The sequence below is a fragment of the Diplodia seriata genome (assembly GCF_021436955.1).
Source record: "Diplodia seriata strain FDS-637 chromosome Unknown scaffold_1, whole genome shotgun sequence".
Classification (NCBI taxonomy): Eukaryota; Fungi; Ascomycota; class Dothideomycetes; order Botryosphaeriales; family Botryosphaeriaceae; genus Diplodia; species Diplodia seriata.
In genome coordinates this window covers 611517-630568 of record NW_027117308.1, presented here as the reverse complement: position 1 = coordinate 630568, position 19052 = coordinate 611517, and the positions used below count along the sequence as shown (strand labels likewise).

General features: G+C 57.7%; 6 protein-coding genes across 6 annotated transcripts; 4 read left to right on the top strand and 2 right to left on the bottom strand.

Annotated features, from left to right (window-relative positions):
* Positions 1-600: 600 nt before the first annotated feature.
* On the top strand, positions 601-1506 carry SLS55_000192 (uncharacterized protein; the record flags this gene model as incomplete). The annotated part of the gene is made up of 3 exons (XM_066771706.1): positions 601-991; positions 1050-1085; positions 1490-1506. 3 exons carry the CDS (start codon positions 601-603, stop codon positions 1504-1506), a joined length of 444 nt encoding a protein of 147 aa, XP_066636985.1.
* Positions 1507-4340: 2834 nt separating this feature from the next.
* Positions 4341-5955, top strand: SLS55_000191 (uncharacterized protein; the record flags this gene model as incomplete). Its single annotated transcript, XM_066771705.1, has 4 exons — positions 4341-4539; positions 4640-4980; positions 5115-5670; positions 5756-5955. 4 exons carry the CDS (start codon positions 4341-4343, stop codon positions 5953-5955), a joined length of 1296 nt encoding a protein of 431 aa, XP_066636984.1.
* Positions 5956-7866: 1911 nt separating this feature from the next.
* Positions 7867-9208, top strand: SLS55_000190 (uncharacterized protein; the record flags this gene model as incomplete). The annotated part of the gene is given in 4 exon segments (XM_066771704.1): positions 7867-8055; positions 8075-8179; positions 8254-8710; positions 8826-9208. 4 exon segments carry the CDS (start codon positions 7867-7869, stop codon positions 9206-9208), a joined length of 1134 nt encoding a protein of 377 aa, XP_066636983.1.
* Positions 9209-9781: 573 nt separating this feature from the next.
* Positions 9782-11344, bottom strand: SLS55_000189 (uncharacterized protein; the record flags this gene model as incomplete). Its single annotated transcript, XM_066771703.1, has 1 exon — positions 9782-11344. The coding sequence occupies one exon, from the start codon at positions 11342-11344 to the stop codon at positions 9782-9784; it is 1563 nt and encodes a 520-aa protein (XP_066636982.1).
* A 1805-nt stretch (positions 11345-13149) lies between these two features.
* On the top strand, positions 13150-14916 carry SLS55_000188 (uncharacterized protein; the record flags this gene model as incomplete). The annotated part of the gene is made up of 4 exons (XM_066771702.1): positions 13150-13405; positions 13500-13658; positions 13760-14043; positions 14095-14916. The coding sequence occupies 4 exons, from the start codon at positions 13150-13152 to the stop codon at positions 14914-14916; spliced, it is 1521 nt and encodes a 506-aa protein (XP_066636981.1).
* Positions 14917-17129: 2213 nt separating this feature from the next.
* Positions 17130-18414, bottom strand: SLS55_000187 (uncharacterized protein; the record flags this gene model as incomplete). The annotated part of the gene is made up of 3 exons (XM_066771701.1): positions 17130-17722; positions 17786-18252; positions 18302-18414. The coding sequence occupies 3 exons, from the start codon at positions 18412-18414 to the stop codon at positions 17130-17132; spliced, it is 1173 nt and encodes a 390-aa protein (XP_066636980.1).
* Between the last annotated feature and the right edge of the window lie 638 nt (positions 18415-19052).

The window sequence follows — 19052 nt, the reverse complement described above, 5'->3', positions numbered from 1 at the left end:
ATTGATTCCCGACCCCGAGCCTTGCCTGCACGCATACCGTATACGCCGGACTGCCGACACTGCCGCGCTCGCCGCCGATGCGACATGTCTGGCCGCTGCAATTGACCACATCGGGGAAAGTTCGGGAGAGGTCGATGCGGGGTTTGATTTTGGGAAGTGGGGGCCGAAATGTTGCAACAACAGACACTCGCACACTCGTATCCGGAGCGGCCCTCCGCCCACCAGAACAGCCCGCCACCCGTCCCGTCCCGTCGGGAGACGGATCATACTTATCTAATAAGCTTGACCTGACATGCGACCGTTTGCGCTGTGCCGGGCCGCCCATTGGATGCAGCATGTATATAGGCAGCAACGTGGTCCATGCTCTGCCCGCTGTTGGCATGGAGCCACCTTCCACTTCGAGCCTCTTGGCTTCCGATCCCGGCTGGTTGATGCAGCCTGTGGTCCGGCCCAGCATGGTTCGCTACGCGCGGATGCACGTAAGCTGCCTTTTATTAGCCTGCAACCGTTCCAGCCCTGTTCTCAACACGACGCCACAACCGCTGCCGCCCCAGCCCGACGAGCAAAGAAAGAGCGCTGCTCCTCCGGCCACGATCCACCATGTTTGCGACAATGGACCCGCCTCCGGCCGGCTCCATGGCCGTTTTCCAGCCCGACAATGTTTCGTTCTCGCGACTTGCGCGACCGGCCTTCACAACATCCGCCGCTCCCCAGGCCCCGCCCACCTTCTTGTTCGTAAACGTCGGCACTGTGAAGAGCCGGGAAGAGAAACGTCAGATTCGCGCCCAGGTCATGTATGCCACTCATGAGGCAAGGCGGCGTCGAGGCATCCAAGGCCGCAAGGCTGCCAAAGAGAAGTGTGAAGACGACCAGACAAAAGACATTGTTCGTACAGTCAGTCCTTTGCAGGATGCCGGTCTGATGGGCGAAGATCCGTTCGATTCGTTGCCCGTCAAGGCCTTTCCGGGGATGAACGACCTTTTCAGATTCTGTAAGTGGCTGCCGTGACCACCGACGTCTGCACATCGCTGAGACAAAACTGCAATCAGACATAGACACTTACCCTGGCTTCCCGCTTGTCGACGGTACGTGGATGCGACCCAACCGTGCTGTACAGCCAGGCTGATTCGAAGCAAAAGACCCTCTGCTGAAGCCTCAGCGTAGGGAACGGATTCCAAACACCATCGTAAGGCGAAGCAATACCGTTTGGGATGTAATGGCTTCGGAGGAGACATCACTCTTGGTCCTACTCGCAGAAATTGCACGGCTGCTCGACAACGCCAGCCCCTGCCCGAAATGGCGGACGCGCCACTTTACGCTGAGAGAGAAAGCTCTGAAGTCCATCAGGGAGGGTCTATCTTCTCGGGCAGCAAAAGAACCATGGAAGATTTCCGACTCGTTCGTCGCGGCCATAGCAGCCCTAGAAGGCGCAGCGGTGCGGCCACACTTCCCTATATCACAACGCCACAAGTACTGACTGCTCGTCTAGATCATGTTCGGAGATAGAAATGCCGCCATCGTCCATCTCTCGGCCGTCCGCGAGCTCGTCCGTCTGAGAGGCGGAATCGACACTTTCCAGCGCATGCCCCGACGGATAATCGTATGGTGCGAGTTCTACAACTGCGGTGCTCTCCGATTCCCCCCGGTCCTCGCTCCCGTTCCCCCCGCGTCATCGGCGGTCGATGATGACAACTCACCATTCCCCCGCGCCTTCCGCTCCACCGTCGCTGCCACGCAGTCCCGCACCCTCGCCCACCTCCCCGAACACTGGCAATCCCCCGACTTTCCCCTCCACCACATCTTCCACGCCCTCCACCTCGTCAGCATCGCTGCGTCGCCACCCTGGGAATCAGCCATCATGGCCTCCCGCCCCTCCACCAGAGACGCCGTCGCCGAAGTTATGGACGACGCTGCGTACAGGTTGCTCATGGAGCTGGCGAAGCTGGATGGCTCCCCATCCCCCTCGCCCTGGTCATCCTTACCCTCACCTCCGTCTCCCCATTCCTCCTTCTCCCCCTCCATCTCTCCTTACTACAACAGCGACAAAACGAGCAACGACGACGACGACAACAACGACACACACACCACCACCAACACCAACAGCAACAGCAACCACACCGCAAGAGTAAAAACCGAGAACCCCGACGACGACTGTGACCACCCCCAAGACCACCACCAACGCCCACTCATCGACGACGTCATGCTCCGCGCCGCCAACGCCTACCTCTGGACCGCATGCAGCTACCTGCCGCCCGCCGCGCCCATGAACCTGGACTTTCTCGGACGGCTGCGCGACGCATTGACGCGGCTTCTTTTTGTAGAAAAACGGCAAAAGCGACAAGGACAACAGCAGCAACGACAACAACAGCAACAACAAGAAGATGAAGAAGATGAAGAAGAAGAGGAAGATGAGGAAGAAGAAGAAGAAGATGATGATGATGAAGAGGAGGAAGAATTATCACGCGTCCCGGCGCATCATCAAGCTCCGGCGCTGTGGGCATCTCTCGTCGGATGGTCGCTGGCGATGAAGATCTGCTCATCGTCGGCGCGGGGGCGGCGGGGTGGGACTGGCGGAAGCGGGACGGAGGTCGTGCTCGACGTCATGGTAACTGAGGGGAGGGTATTGCTGGGGTGGTTTGAGGAGAGGATCAGGGAGTTGGTTCTGGGGGGTGGGCCGCTGCATCTGCATCTGCACGGCGAAGAAAAGACTACAGCGGCAGCGGCGGAGCACGCGGTGCGGTTGGTGGCGGATTTTCCGGCGTCGGATGAGTTTGCCAGGGGGTGGCGGTGTTTGCTGTTGCATCGGTGGTGGAGTGGTGGCGGCGGCGGGGAGGGAGGGGACGGAGGAAAAGGTTTCGGCCAAGGTTGCGTCGTCGAGTGGCAGGAATGCGGGCTGGTGTGTTCGTGCAACGGCCAGCCTCCGCGGGTCGGCGGCGGCAGCATCCTATGGCCTCACGAGTGGATGCATCCGGGTGGTGGTGGATCGACGACGCCGCCGGAGGCTCCACAGTAGTAGCTGACCTACCCTCGTGGCAGCGGGGTGTGTATCGGCACGTCATGTAGAATAAATCGTATATCCGACTCACAACAACCGATACCTACTTGTGGGAGCAGCGGGGGGTCTTTTTCCTTGCAAATTGTGGGCCTGTTCATGCTGTCTGTTTTTACTGTGACCTGAAGAGTGCCTGTTCCCGCCTGGTGGGACGGCCGATAAGCCGACGGGTACAAGTGGATCCAGTCTGCACGGTCTGATCTGTCCACGAGCGTACGTACGCGTCGCGTCCCTATCTGATCAGGTAGAGAGAAAGACGCCTGCTGATTGGCTCGAAGATCTCCCGGCCCACGCCCAGGACCAGTTTCGGAAACAAGCCTCGCAGCACGTGGGAATAAGCCCGCTGCGTAAGCACAGGGCCGCAGCAGTGGTTTTAGATAAGAGCGCCAGTGATTGGTGGGGGAAAGCGGGGTCTTCCAATGGTGCCTTTACATGGGTACGTCCCGAAGCGGGTCGCGACGAATGCAACTCCATCGCTGATTGGTTGGGGGGCGGACTGCATGGTAGCCCGTCTGCATGGGAACCTCTGCACGAGCATGATTCATTCACCAGCGGCAAAACACCAATGTCCTAACTCGTCGGTCGAGGGCTTCTTTCCAGAACAGGCTGCAGCTTGTTTTAAAGGCGGGCTGGGGAGGGCGGGCGGGCAGCAGCAAGCACCCATCATCGCCGGATTGTCCAGACAATCTTGCTCCTCCTTGCGTTACGTACTGGAGCTCTTCGTCTTCTCCCTCCCTCCTCCCCAATGGTCGACCTCGAACTCGTCCGCGCCGGCGCGCAGCACGCGCTGCAGGCCAGCCCCGGGCCGCTCGCCCTGCTCGCCAGCGTCTACGGCGCGCTGTTCCACGTGCTGGTAGTGCGGAAGCTAGAAGTAGAAGAGCACCTGTACGCGCTCCTGGGCATCTACCTCGCGGCGATGGCAGGCTGCTTTCCCGTGTGCGTGTCGGTCCTGCACGACGCGGGCACGGCGCTCGGGCGGGCGGCCCTGCTGACGGTGTCGTTCAACCTTGGGCTGTGGGCGAGCATGCTCGTGTACAGGGCCTTCTTCCACCGGCTGCGCGCGTTCCCGGGGCCGTTTGGAGCAAGGCTGTCGAGGTTCTACGTCACGGCGAAGTCGGCGAGGGATGTGCAGTATCATGAGGTGGTGAGGGGGTGGCATGGGAAGTATGGGGATTTCATTCGGACTGGTGAGTCGGAGAGAGCTCTGTTTACCTACGTACCTTTTTAATTTGTCGGCCCCGTTCACGTTTTTTTTTTTTTTTTTTTGCTCTCTCGTTAATACTGTCGGATGGCAGGCCCCCGCGAACTCGCCATCGTCCGCCGCTCGGCCGTCAACCTGATCTACGGGCCGCAGTCGGACTGCGGCAAGTCGACGTGGTACACGCAGGTGTCGTCGGACCACACGCAATGCTCCATCCACATGACGCGCGACTGGACGGACCACAAGAACCGGCGCAAGGCGTGGGACCGCAGCTTCTCGGTCAAGGGTACGTCCACTGCATCCATCCACGCACCTCCACCTCCACCTCCACCTCCATCCCTCCATCCCTCAAAACACCCGACCCCCCCGTCGTTAACCCGCAACAGCAATCAACACCTACGCCCCCCGCATCGCCACCAAAGTGTCCCTGCTCCGCCAGCAAATCGCCCTGCACGCCGCCGACAACAAACCGCTCGACGCGACCAAGTGGGCGATGCTGCTGACCTTCGACATCATGGGGGCGGTGGGGTTCGGCACGGACTTCGGCGGGCTGGAGTCGGGCGTGGAACACCCGGCCATCAAGGGCATCCACGACCACATGGCCGTCCTGGCCATAACGGCGACGGTGCCGTGGCTGCTGAACCTGCTGGGCAAGGTGCCCGGCGCGACGAAGGGGTACGCCCCGTTTTTCGAGTGGTGCGCGGAGAGGGTGAGGGGGGGGTATGAGGTATGTCGGTTTTTTTTGGTTGTTTGCCCTGGCCCCTTCACGGTGCCGCGATGGCGGGTAGCGTAGGTAGGGGGAGTGGGGGTGGTGGTGGTCCGTCTCTGCTGACGTGACGATGATACACGCAGGCACAACAGGCGCCGTCGGAGAAGAAGCCACAGCAGCAACAGCAGCAACCCTCCGACGACAACATCTTCTCGCACCTCCTCCGCGCCTTCATCGCCAAGGACGCCTCCGCCCCGCCCTCCGCCGCCGCCCTGCACGAAGACGCGCGCGCCGTCGTGATCGCGGGGTCGGACACGACCGCCACGACGCTGACGCACGTCCTGTACTTCCTGGCGACGCATCCGGGCGCGCAGGCGAAGCTTCAGAGCGCCCTCGACGCCGCCATGCCGGACGGCGCGTGGACGTTCGAGGCCGCCAAGTCGGTGCCCTTCGTCGATGATGTCGTGAACGAGACGCTGCGGCTCAAGCCTGCGTTGTTGACCGGCGGCTACCGCACCACGCCGAAGGAGGGGCTGGTGGTGGATGGCGTGCATGTCCCGGGGGGCGTGAACGTGTTCGTGCCGATCCAGCTGATCCAGACGGATGAGCGGTACTACCCGCGGGCGGGCGAGTTCGTGCCCGAGCGGTGGGGGGAGATGAGGGCGGAGTGGCGCACGGCCGAGGCGCCGTGGGTTCCGTTTAGTATCGGTATGTTTTGTTGTGTTCGCCTACTACCCCGCATGCAGCTGTTGTGGATGGAGGTCGTTCGTCGGTTCTTTGCTGATTCGGATAGGACCGTATTCTTGCCCCGGGAAGGCCCTGGCCGTTGCTACCCTGCGCATTGCGGTGAGCCAGATCGCCCTGCAGTTTGATGTCCGGCTGGCGGACGGCGAGGATGGGAGGGAGTTTGATAGGGGTGCGTTGGATACGTTTACCACGACTTTGAAGCCGTTGATGGTGACGTTTGCGCCGAGGGAGGGGAAGAGGGTCTGATCGTCAGGGTGGTCGACCTGTGCCGAGTTGAGCATCGTCGGCGCCTGCTCCGGCTCGAGGTTGTGTTTCATCTTTCGATAAATCTTTTTGCGGGGCTGGGAGCGGGGGTGGGCGTGTTTCGTGAAAAGCCATGGCGTTGTTGGTTGGGCTTCGAGACATGTCGTGGTACGCTTTCTCTGCGTGGCGTCTATAGCTGTGTAGCTCTGCATGATGAACGCTTGATTTGTGGGGACTCGAGAATGCTGTGTGTAATTGTGGAGAAGGTGACCGGAAACGATTCCTACACTGTCCCTATGTCTCTATCCGTTAATGGAAATGGAACAGCTTGATTGGTTGGGGAATAAGCTGACGGAGGTAGTTCTGGATCGACTCGGGGAATAAGCTAGCGGTGATTGGTGCAATGGCAGTAGCGTAGTAGTCGGGGAGGTGGAGGAAGCTCCGGTGGACGACCATTTCGATAGTGAACCACACCATTATTGTGGACACGAATTATTCGGATTGCTGTTAGCCGTGATGACGCTCAACCGTTTTAGCGCGGACCGTCTGTACTTGTTGTCTGTCAGTCGAGCAGGGATGGTTGAGTATGATTAGTTGAACCAGCTCTGTACGCATCATCTGATGTAGATCAAGGAAACTCGTGGGTGGAAGGAATATCAAATGACACCTCGCGGCCCGAATGTGTTTGATTGAAACCGCGGAGTTGTCCTCCTCGGTGATCGTGGTATATGTCGGGGTCTCATGTGGATCGGGATTCGAGCGGACCGAAACGCAGGGCAGGCATATCGGCAGTTCTGTTGGATCTGACACATCTGAAGCTCGGATCAGGCCGGGCGGACGGGCTGTAGCTGGTACCTTATTTGGACAGCATTCAGGAGTGCGCCCACTCGGTACCTGCTACTGCCAGGGATTTGTCAGTGAAGATTGAGGCGCCTGCAGCCACCCCGCAGTAAGGGACGGTGGCTTACATGCAGGGCGGCAGAGCCTGCAGCCCTCGACTGATTCTCAACTCCTGCAGTCATCTAAATCTCGTCGCGCATTCCCGCACTGGCTAGATGGTACCGTGTCGATCGCGGCTCATAGTTCAACACGTCTAGTCATGGACGAAGGGGTCGTGAGGATCGCTGCTGGCATCCGTCGCGATGGCCCGGTCGATTGGAGACGAGAAGCGAGGGGCGCAGGAGGCACAGGAGTGAAGACGCAAGTGGCCCAACCAGCGTCGTCAGCTGAGTCCCACTGCGGCTGCGGATCGACGCCCTTCCCGCCACTGCCATGATGCGAAACACGCCCGTTGCTTGATCCCACCCGTACACTTTGCAGCTTGCGCCTCGAGTAGCGCCGACCATGCCACTTGGATGACATACGTCGGGCTCCCACGTGTAAATCACCCCGAGTGTTCGCCAGCCGGCGTTCGTGGCTGAGATGCAGTGCCTGGGCGTTTCCCGATTGGGAACAGTGGCGTCGACGGTCCCATTTCGCCCATCACCGACATGACGGACTATTCTGACACGATTGCCACCAGTGCCATCGACAGCCAACCGCGACGCAGCATCGGGTAGTCTTCGGGGTCGTTGCTGGTGTTCCCGTCCTGCCGCCCGCGCCGGTTCTTGTTGGCGTCGTGCTAGCACCGGGCACCATGCTTTCCGCCATGGAGAGCCTGTAGTAGCCGTGCTGTTCACCCGATGCTCAAAACATGAAATACGTCCAGGGTCCTGGATGGCTGCCCCACCGCTCTGTCCTCCCCCCTCTCCACACACTCCCTTCTGGCCATGGGCCTTGCGCCTGTCTGAACACAACGAACAGGCCATTTCTTCCAGCAAACCATCTCTCGGGCCGAGATCAACCTACTCCGGTCCCTCTTCCGATCACCGGAAACCCCTCCGTACCGTCAACCCCTCAACGCAAGTTGCCAAGATGATGGAGCTGCACGAACGCGCGCCCCAGTTCTTCAGGATACTGGTGGCCATGATCATCCTGGCAACAATAGCCACCGCCCTGCGAGTCTACGTCCGGATAAAGATCGTCAAATCCTTTGGGAAGGATGATTACCTGATGGTCGCAGCACTGGTCAGTCTCTTCACCACGGACCACGCAGACAAACACGTGCTGACACCCCGAGCAGCTTTGCTTCATCATGTTCACCACCTGCGCCCTGGGTGGCATCCGCTACGGCACCGGCCAACACATGTCAGAACTGACTCCAGAGAACTCGATGAAGGCGCTCCGCGTACGTCCACCACGTCCCCTCCAAGCTTCCAACAACAACAGCAACATACTGACAACGGCGGGCCCGTCCCACAGTACTGGTGGCTCTGCTACGCTGCCTACACCAGCACGATGATGCTCGCCAAAACCTCCATCGGCTTCTTCCTCCTCCGCGTCACCATCGAGCGCGTGTACATCTGGATCATCTACGCCGCCATGACGCTAACCGGCATCACGGGAGTCGTCTTCTGCTTCGTCACCGTCCTCCAATGCCGCCCGGTCTCGTTCTTCTGGACCAAAGCCGTCGACGCCACCACCGGCACCTGCCTCGACATCGACATCATCATCGCCCTGACCTACTTCTACAGCGCCGTGTCCGCCCTGTGCGACTTCACCTTCGGCCTGCTCCCCGTCGTCATGCTGTGGAACCTCAACATGTCGCGCTCCACCAAGATCGCCGTCGCGCCCATCCTCAGCATGGCGTGCATCGCCTCCGCCGGCGTCCTCGTGCGCACCGCGTACGTCAGGGATTTCCGCGATCCGGACTTCCTCTGTACGTACCTCCCTTCTTCCCTCCCCCCGTCCGCTCCCTTCCCCTTTCCCTCCTCCCTTCCTCTCCCTCCCTCCCCCCACCGACCGCCTCGCTAACCACCACCACCCCGAACCAGACTCCACCGTCGACATAGCCATCTGGTCCGACATCGAAGAAGGCCTCGCCATCACCGCGGGGTCCCTGGCCTGCCTGCGCCCGCTGTTCCGCATCTTCCGCGCCCGGCTGCTCGGCATCGGCGGCTCCTCCTCGTCCGGCGATCGCGGCCGCCGCCAGTGGCCCCGCTCCGCCTCGTCGTCTCAGCAACCCATGAGCATCGGCCGCGCGCGCAAGGGCAGTCTGGGAAGGCCGTGGAGCGAGTTGTTGGAGGAGACGCGGCAGACGGTGGATGCGGAGGAGAGGGGGGTGTTGGGCGTGGTCGGGAAGGGTGGCGGCGGGTTCGAGATGGGGGAGGCCGAGGTGGGGGTAAAGAGCGTGTCTTCGCGTGGGACGTTGCGGTGAATGATGGGGGTTGGGTTGGTCTGTTGGTTCTTTTTGTCGTGCGTTTGTTAGCGATGGGCGTTCTTTCTGGAGTTTGTGTGGGTAGGGTATGTCATGCCTGTTTGGTGGGCACTGGGGTTTAATTGGGGGCCCGGGTAGGGCTTCTGTTTGGATATGGTATGATTGAACATGAGCATCGTTGGAGTGCCATTACACGCGGTTATTGGAGGAAAGTGAGGATTTGATTCAGTTGAAGCTACAGCTAAACCACGCAATTGAGCATACGTAAGAGAACTTGCTCTTCGCTGTATGCAACTCGCTGTACCGAAAGAATTTATAATTATTTCCCGCTAAGCGGTAGAAACTTGCTGTACCGGATATCCTAGCGTCCTCCTCATCACAATGGATGAAGAATGGTGCTTGCTGTTGGAGGAAGTGTAGCCAAACACTACACAGAAAAAAAAATTCGCATGAAACAAAAGAAGAGGTTTGCAAGGGCGGAAGAAGAGCTGCTGTACCGGAAAGCCTAGGGGACGACGCTGCACCACAATGGGTGCAGCAGGATGTTGCTTTCGGGGGAAGTGTAGTTAAAGACTACAAATGAATGCTCGAGTCCTTGGGTCTCCAATCGTGGGTCCAGATAATTCCGTCCTTATCGGGAGAGCGACGGAGCTGAACTTCATCTTGTGGGCCTTCGCTCGTGAGGTTCTCGGAGTGGTCGAGTCGCCAATCATCTCTCCAGATGGTGCCGTCTTCATCTGCAACAGCATCGTCGCGGCGCTGGTATCCCATTGAGGTACGCATGTTGTGCTCGCTGCTGAGATTGGGCACCCGAGAGGTTTGAGGTTGGGTAGGAGGAAGCAAAGGTTCGGTGACACGGAGCGGCTGTGTGAGAGGCAGTATCCGGAACTGCCTCAGATCCTGGACGGCTTTGATTTCCTTCACCAGCTCCTTACTTTGCTTTTTTACCATGCGAAGAGCATCCCCATTGGACCCACCCTGGGCCCCCATCTCTCGGACTTTGATGAGATACTCAGTTTGGAGAAACTGTTCGTATTTGATCGCAGTTGCGCGGAAGATGTCGTTGTTCGCGAACATAGCGATCCTCCGAAGGCGAGAACGCGAGAGAATTGGTTGCTTGTGAAAAGTTTCGGATGAGGAGCTCGCGCGAGTTTTACTTGCGGGCGCTCCGCCTAAGTACTTGTTGGAGAGGCGAATCAGATATGTCGGCAGGTCATCATCTGACGAGTCAAGCTTATCGCGACGGAACAGAGCCCACAGGTAAGCCAAAGCCCGTAGCATACCTTCAAAGCTGACGACCAAGCCGTCGTTGCGCAGCGCCGCCCAGAGATTGTTCAATTCTGCAGGCGAAACATCCGAGCCCAGTGTGCTGCGTAGCGTGTCCGGGCGGCGGACGACAAGGGACGACCAGACGCCCAGATAGCGCCCAATATAGATGGGCGGAAAGAGCTCTTGATGGGAAGCGGCGGGATATCGAAAGTAGACTGGAGGCGCCGTTGTCTGCCAGGTATCCGGGTCGAGAACGTCCAGATAGTTGATGGGCTGCCTGCCCATTTGCTGGGCAATGGCCAGCGAATAACCGAAGCAACGTGCGACCGCTGCCATTAGCGTTTCTTCTGAGTTGATGCAGAATGCCTCGTAATCCACTGGGTGGTATGTTTTGCTCGCACATCCCGTTGCAAGAAGAGGCCTCTCTCTGATCAGGTGTCGTCTCGTACGCTTGAACTCCTTTAGCGTTGGTATCTCCTTCTGGTGCAAGCGGCGGTCGTTGGCGATTGCCTCGTAAACAGCGCGAAGGCCATTCTTTTGGCGCTCCCAGAGCCAGTCGGTGGCTATGTATTGGATGGGTGGGCGACCGGTGCCCGGCACCTCCAACTCGACATCGGTCTTTGACTCGGGGACTGAAGAAGGGTCGTGGTACGTGTTCAGGCAGGCTTTTGAGAGTGGGTGATAATCGACGAAGAAGGTGCGCCACTGGTCAAGGACACGGACACCGAACGAATACTTCAGCCTGCCATCCACGAAAACCGGTCTGAAGTATGGCGGGAGAGGGCCATGCCGACTCAGATCTTCGCAGACAAGGTCACCCTGCTCCTTCGACCAAGATCCACACTCTTCGACCAATGGTGAGTCCATGGCGAAAGACCGCTCTGATGGAAAGCGAAGAGTTGCGAGCACCGAGAGCGATGGTCGTAGAGGTCAATCTGCAGAAGATGCGCGACGTTGCTCCGAAGACCTTTCAGTGAAGGAAGGACAAATTGCCCACCCGCTGATGCAGGAGACTCGCCTTTTCCAAGTGGAGGGAGTCAGTGGCGAATGAGAAAAAGTGAGGTGAGCTTGCTTCGCCGCAGAAAGCGACCGACGAGCGACCTCAATGAGGTCGCTGGATATGAACGGCTGAAGTAGCTGTGCCCGAAAAGCGCAACTCGCGGAGATGCTGAAGCGCGGCGGCTGGTGGAGGAATGGCGGAGTTGGATGGAGGTGTTGGTGGTGAACGAAGGCTCTGTAATCGCCGCCCGCAGATGGGTTTTGTGTGCGAGGCAACCCGGCGCCCGCACAATGGTTTACCCGTGACGTCACTGGCTTCCCAGAAGGCTTCAGCCCGCTCGAAAGATCTGAATTGGCTCTTCCTTTTGGTTCTAACACATTCCCCCCTATCAGTCCGCTCTCTGCCCTCAATCCGTAGGCACCCACTGCCACCACCGATGGCCCGCGCTCTGCTCGACGCTCAACGAACCACGCTTTGCTCGTGATGTCTCTGGCCTTGCTCGAGCCAGGCCACACGCGACAACCAGATCTCACCCTACGCGACGGTACTTAACGACGTATACAAGGTGCCACACCGCATACTCAAGAGGTTCATCGAGCTCGATAGCCACGATGAGGAAAGCCGGAGCCACATCGAAGCGCCACGTCTATACGAAAAGAATTGGCGCCTGCGTGCTGCTGGCTGTTGAGGGAAAGGACTATCTCTCAACGTGGCAATTCTTGACTGGCCTAAAGACGTGGGCAAGCCCCTGGAGTTCATTGCCGTCTCAGAGGCCAGAGACTTTGCTCTGGAATAATACGACAGCTGGACATACTATGTTCCAACTAAACGAGAGCAGTCTGGGTAGGATGTGTACTTGCGCTTTTGGTTCACAAGGATGATGAGGGCATCTACGAAAGAGCAGGCCTGGCTAAGATCTTCAAGTCTGCATTTCATACTCATGCTGGGCTTCAATGGAAACCCATTATGCTCGGTTGATATATACTGTCCCTATCCAGTCCGTACTTGACCTTCAATCCACACTTCTGTAATCAGTCTTCATTCTCGACGATTCAGACCACCAAAAAAAACAGTAAAACAAATGAAAGTGGCACAAGACTCTTTTTACATAGAATCGTATAGAAAGCAATGCAGGTACGAGTGTAGATCACGTGGAAAACGAAGACCGGCTGCAGGTTGAAAGTGGGACATCTCCACCGCCAGCGCATGAAGAACTCACCTCAGATCTTTTCTTTTCGCACTCAGATAATCCGTTTAGGCAGCCGCCGGCGAGGGCTTCCCTCGGCGAACCGTCGGGTCTTCTCTTCGCGGCGCGGCTGCCTACATAAGGGAAGCGCACCTCGCTCGAACACCATCCATCCACCACTCCACAACACAACATTCCTGCGCTTCAACGCCCTAGAGCCTCGCCCTTAGGCCACTGAGTGCCATCCCAAGCGACGCCGCCCTCCACCGACAAGACCTTGACCCGCAGACCGTGAAGCAGAAGCCATCTTCGTCACACCACCCGTCGGCTGCATCTGCGCCACGGTAGTCGACGCTCGTTTCTGCGCACGCATGACCCCAGTGAGCTTACTCTGCTGCCGTTGCTACTCTTGCGCAGGAGACTGACTTGACTCCGAGCTTTCAAGCTGCTGCTGAGGATGCCGCCGATCCCGTCGCCGCTGTCAGCATGGACCTTGTCGCCGAAGACATTCTGGATCACTTCCGTCACCTTACCGTTGCCGACCGCAGAGCCAACCTCGACCTCACCGTGCTGAACTCAAAACATTTCTTCCGCGCTCACGAAGCACCGTCATGGCCCAACAATCCACAGATGCTTGCCGACAGCACACCGTCTGCCCTCACCTCCACTCGGACGTATGCGTCACATGCACGAAAGATCCCACTCACTGTCACCTCGAAAGCTTCCGTCTTCTCTGAACTTCGTCGGTTTCTGCCAAGAAGATCTGCACCGACCTCACATCTTGCATTTCAACACCACACGAGACAGAGCGCACTCAAACGCGAGAACCCCATCAGAATGCACGCCATGGCTGATCCTGGAGGACAAGAGTGACATCCCGAGGACGAAGGAGGAAACAAGCGCTCGTGCAGAGATGGAGACTTCTCCAACAGGTGTTTTCAGATTTTCTGAACTACTGAATGGTCTGCGCTCTGCCGCAGCCGTCACTGAGATGTGTAAGCCACCTCACCTTGCCCTGCTTGAGATTGAGTCACCTCACCTTGCCTTGCTTGAGGTTGAGTCATCGCACTGTCGGACACCGGCTGACCACTTACAGCCGACAACGAAGATGCCCCTCCAAGGAGGGCCGTCGCACCGAGGCAGCCCGTCCAGAGGCTGAACTTCATCAACCTCTGCGGCCTGCGCGTGGGCAAAGTGCATGCGTCCAAGGACCCCGAAGATACCGGGAAGACCGTCTTCGCGATGCTGACGGCAGACGACAACATCCAGTACCGCATCGATGGCGGGAGGCTGGTGGCGGTTGACCAAATCGCCTGGTTCACGACATACAACCATGTCTCCATCATGTATCGGTTGAAGCTCCACAGGAAGCTTGCAGACGTAAGTCAAGACAAAATGTTTCAAGCGGACTTCTCTAACAAGTATTTACAGATATTCAAGACTGCGTGGATCCTTCATGTCATAGCGAACGCCGAGATTCACCAGATGGAGAAAGACATCCGACTCTTGGATGTAGGCTTCGCCATTTGCGGAGATCTCGGGCTGCTTGGTGGAATTCCACCGATTCCTGGTGCACTCAACGTTCTCCCCCCAGATTTCCGCACCAAGCGGGACGCTGCCGTTCGGGCCTTCGACCAGTTCAAGGCCGCCTATCCGGATGTCGGCGCCCAGATAAACCAGTTCTCTGTTGCCAGGGCTGCGGGATATCTCAAGACATTCGAAACCGATTTCGTCCAAGGTTTCTTCGAGTTCGACGAGAATGATGCCTTTCGTCTGGACATCTACGTAATCCGAGCGTGTATGCACTTTTGGGCGGCCCCGAAGCCAGGACGCGCCAATGGACACGCGAAAAGATTATATTACGACATTGACCACGGCCTGAAAAGGCTGGCAGCGGATCTCTCAGAGCAGGTGGAGGACCGCAAGAAGCTCGCGAAACCTCGATGGATGACGAAGCAATGGCTCGAGGACCACGAGCCCTTCTTCACCAGCAAGGAGGAAATCCTCGGTCTTTGGATCTTGTCCCCAATATTCTCCACTCTCTACAGGAGAGCTCCAGAGGATCCTCGCGACGCGCGTCGCGCTTACACCAACTCCACGACTGTCGGATTCACCGACACTGTAAATCCAGAACTGCAAGCCAGAGCCGACGGCGAGTCGACTCTCTACCTCGGACCAATGATCCCCTTGCCGGACTGGAGGGACGCCATCAAGGACTACCTTCAGCCTGGTGAAGTCCTGGAGGAGCCATAATGGGTGTGGTGCCACCCAGCAGATTCGGCGGTGGCAAGGCCGGCAACAACTACGCAGCACTTCGCCAAGAGTACTTCGAGTACGTCAAGAAGCTGAGTGCGTTCGCCACGACGCCTCTGTCGCTCACGCTCGGCCAAAGGTTGAAGGGCAATATTCCCAAGCCAGAGATCTTCAAGAGATGGAAGAAGGCAACGGACGAGTGCATTAACAATGGCAGTCTCAAGGTTCCCCCCCATATCTGGGAACGAGTGAAGTTGCTCCGCCCACATGCAGAGCAGGCGGGCAGGATCGAAGATCAGAAACCTGGCGATGGAGCATGTTGGTTGAATTGAGGATGAATACAGCTAGATTGTTGCTTCTTTTTGGAGTTGTGGCATGTGGAGCGAGAGGGAGGACCCCCGGGGAACAAGCGCGGCGGTGACGAATGAAATTGCTACATGGGCTGGGTAGCTGAATACATGATCCTGACATGACTTCGTGAATTTGAATTCTATATTTACGTCCGGACCTTGTATCCAACTGCCTACACAAATAGTTTAACGCGGAATCGGTGAGTGATCTCTCGAACATCTGGAGAGATGTACTCAAATTCCTGTATGTGATAGCAAAGGTCGTAAGACAGTTGAGTATTCAGAAGAGGTTAAGGCATATTTATTAGGTGCTAAGTGTAGAGTGTTCGACGGACGGAGGTGGAGGCGGGTGTGGTCTTGCAGATGCTTCTCGTCTTGTCTGAGTGTGATGCTGAGGTCATTGGCCTACGCTCTTGGGAGGCGAGGTGAGCGGGTTGAGCGGGCGGGCGGCGGTGCAGGTGGTCTGCGGGCGGGGGCTTCCTCGGCAGCGCGGTCGGTCACTCCGCTCGATCTTCTTTTTATGCAGTGGGCGCAACCTTGGCCTGCTCAACACCACCTAACCTCTGCACCCAAACCTTTGCCAAGCTACTTCGTCACTCGCGACTGGCTCTCCTCAGCTGCCCCTATCGCATCATGGCGGAACATGCCTCCAGCAGCTCAAGCGATAACCCAGTCAACACCGAAGATACGCCTCATGTCCACAGAGAGAGGCGTCCCTCTCTCTACAAGTTCTCCGTCCAAACAAGTACGATGCGGATCTACATCGCCCAACTCGACAATCTCCTCAATGTTGCGGAACGCCAACCCCGCCTCCGGTCGATTGCCAGTTTCGTCCGCGGAGTCACATATTACAATCAGCCGGTCGACTATCTTGACATCACCCACATAAGAGTCACATCCAACATTTTTGTCCTGTACCACTCTTGTTCCGAGGACCACCCGGAGATCTTCGACAAACCCGACTGGGGCGATGGCCTGACTTGGGATATCGAGAAGACGCCCACTCCGCTCTGGTCCGATCCCGACAGACATGGAAGACCCTGTGCGACGTGCTCATCGAAGAAGCTGGGAAGATGCTGAAGCCGGGAGAAGCGTGGAAGCCGGACGGCTTGATAGTGCGACCATTGCGCCGTACTGTACTGAGGACAGGAAGACATTACGGGGGTCAAATATATACATACAGCATGAAACAAGACTCTGGATTTGCGAAAACGGTAAAAATCCTCCAAACCATTTTCTCGCTTTGGCCACTGCAGCCCCGCCGTTTCTCCATTGACCAGATCCGCGACATGTGCAGCATGCATGCACTGCTCACCATCTTGGAGCATTTTGCCATGCCCGTCCGATTCCACCGGTACTACTGCCTTTTCCAAACAGCCAGAGCTCGTCCAGCCGAGGGCCGGCGGAGTGCACATTGTTGACCGTGAATGGTGGAATTGCGACACAACTATATAGTAATATCCTTGATCAAAGGTTACAGAAAGCTCCGCTGGGAACCAAAGGACATTGGCACCGGAGGACGAAGGCTGCGCAGCTCGGTAGAGTGGTACTGACATGGTGTATTCGTAGATTTGGGCATGGGAATCTCTTCAGATGCTTGGTGTTGATCAGATACGTGGGTGGGCGACAGAGACCAAGAGATACAGGGGCACACGGGCATGTACATGACAACGAGAACATGATCTGTTTGTTCTTAAGTCTAGGTTCCATTAAATCTAGTGCTTAGGCTCTGGCCGGAGAATGATTGCACTCACTCGATTCAAAATATTCTTATTCATCCGCGCTCCATTTATGATGTTTCCCTCCTCCATTCCCGTCGCCATATATATGCCAACAGAACGCTACCCAGACACCCCGTGTCTTCTACGCGTTAGCGGGGATATCCGTGATCTTGGGGATGATGCCAGCATTTTCCAGAGACCTGAACGTCTCGATCCAGGACTCATACGTATCATCGATGCGATCCCAGCCAAACCTCCGCGCCTTCGCCGTCGACCCGATAGTAAGCCAGCTCTTCCCGGTCGCCCAATTGAAGAAGCCCCAGGTGCCCCACTCAATGGCCTGAGGATTCCCACCATACTTCTTCACGATGGCCTCCCACACGGGCTTCTTGTCCCTCGCCCACTCGCACATGTCGATCTCGTTGTCCAGCGTCTCCGCGCGCTCCTTGGTCTTCTCGAACAGCGGGTCTGGTACTTGAAGTCCGAAGTACGCCCCCAGCCTCGGCCAGAAGTGCCGCCACACGATGACGTCGCCGTTGGTGTGGTTGAAGGCCTCGTCCCGGCAATGCTCCTGCGTCACCGCCCAGACGGACAGGTCGGCGATGCTGGGCGCGGATGACATGTCGTCGATGCTGTCGTAGAAGTAGGCGTTGCCCGGGAACGCGGCGGCGCTGCCCAGCTCGCGGCTGATGAGGAAGTACAGCGCCACCGTCAGCGCCTCGGACATGCCGTTCGCTGTTGTTCACGCATCGTTAGTCCAACGAAATCCATCTGCAACGGGGAGCGGGAGCGACTTACAGTGAGGGGTGAAGCCGACGATACCGTTGGGCCGGATGATGTTGTGGGACCAGGTTCCGCGGCGCTTCTGCACCTCGAAGAGGTGGTCTTCTTGGCTGTAGTAGAAGTTGAATCCGCCGTCGTCGTAGCGCGGGATGTCCTCGGTCAGCGGCACCGGTACCGGCCCCAAGTGGGCGCCGTAGTGCTTGCCGCCGGTCTGCAGGCACACCCTCTCCAGCTTCGGGCACACGGCGTCGATGACGTCGATGAAGTTGCGGAAGAGCGGGACGTTCATGTCCTTGAGCTTCCGGAAATCGTCGTCGTGGACGTAGGACGTGTAGAAGGCGTGCGTCACGTCCTTGCAGATTTCTTGCAGCTGCGCCGCGATTTGAGACTGGTCGGAGAGGAAGTCGGCGGCGACGAATTCAACCCGGGGATCGACCCAGTAGTTGGGAAGGGCCCGGCGGGAGGAAACGACAATCTTGCGCCTGGTGAACTCTTTAGTAAAGTCTCGGTAAACGGGTGTGAATTGTCTACCATTCCGTTTTGGGCTTCCGAATCAGTTGCTCAACAATGGCGTGGCCGCTGATGCCGTTGGCGCCACTGACAAAGGCGACCTTGGCGGTGCTGGGGACGTAAAGAGTATTCATGACGTCGGATGAAATAGTGGTGAGAAGAGGTGGTGGTTGAAAGATCAGTGGTGCTCTTTTTTATATGCATCTGCGAATAGTCATCATTCCGTTAAGCCGTTAGGTGGGCATCGGATTGTGGATCCTACAGTGTGGTGGATAAGGCGAGAAAGGCCGGTGACGGACCATGTGGAGCCTCCTCCTGAATGCAGTTTGAAGATTCGCCCAAGTGATGCGGTCTTTCGTTCATCGGGAACCGAAAACGGACTAGCCATCCCTGCAAACTACCCGTTTCCCGACTATAGAAGAGCCGCGGGCTTAGGCTTTCCACGCTACGGGGGCCATGGTGCGGATCGGGTTCGGCTATACGTGCTCGGTCGGATATATAACACACCCAATGATTGGCCGCCGATCCGCCGTGGTTTTATACAGCCGACCCGCTGCACGTATACATCCGACATGCTCTCGAATAGGCAGTCCACGACTCCACATTGTATGATCGGAAAGGCACATCCGGTTCGTAATATCGCGCAACTCCCCAGCGCAAGCCCCTCATACCTGCAATTGCCACGGGATCGGCGGACAAAGTCGTTCGGAGCGGGCGATTTGCAGTCCGGCCGTCCGAGTGCGTACTTCTAAACCACGCTTCTCAACTTGCT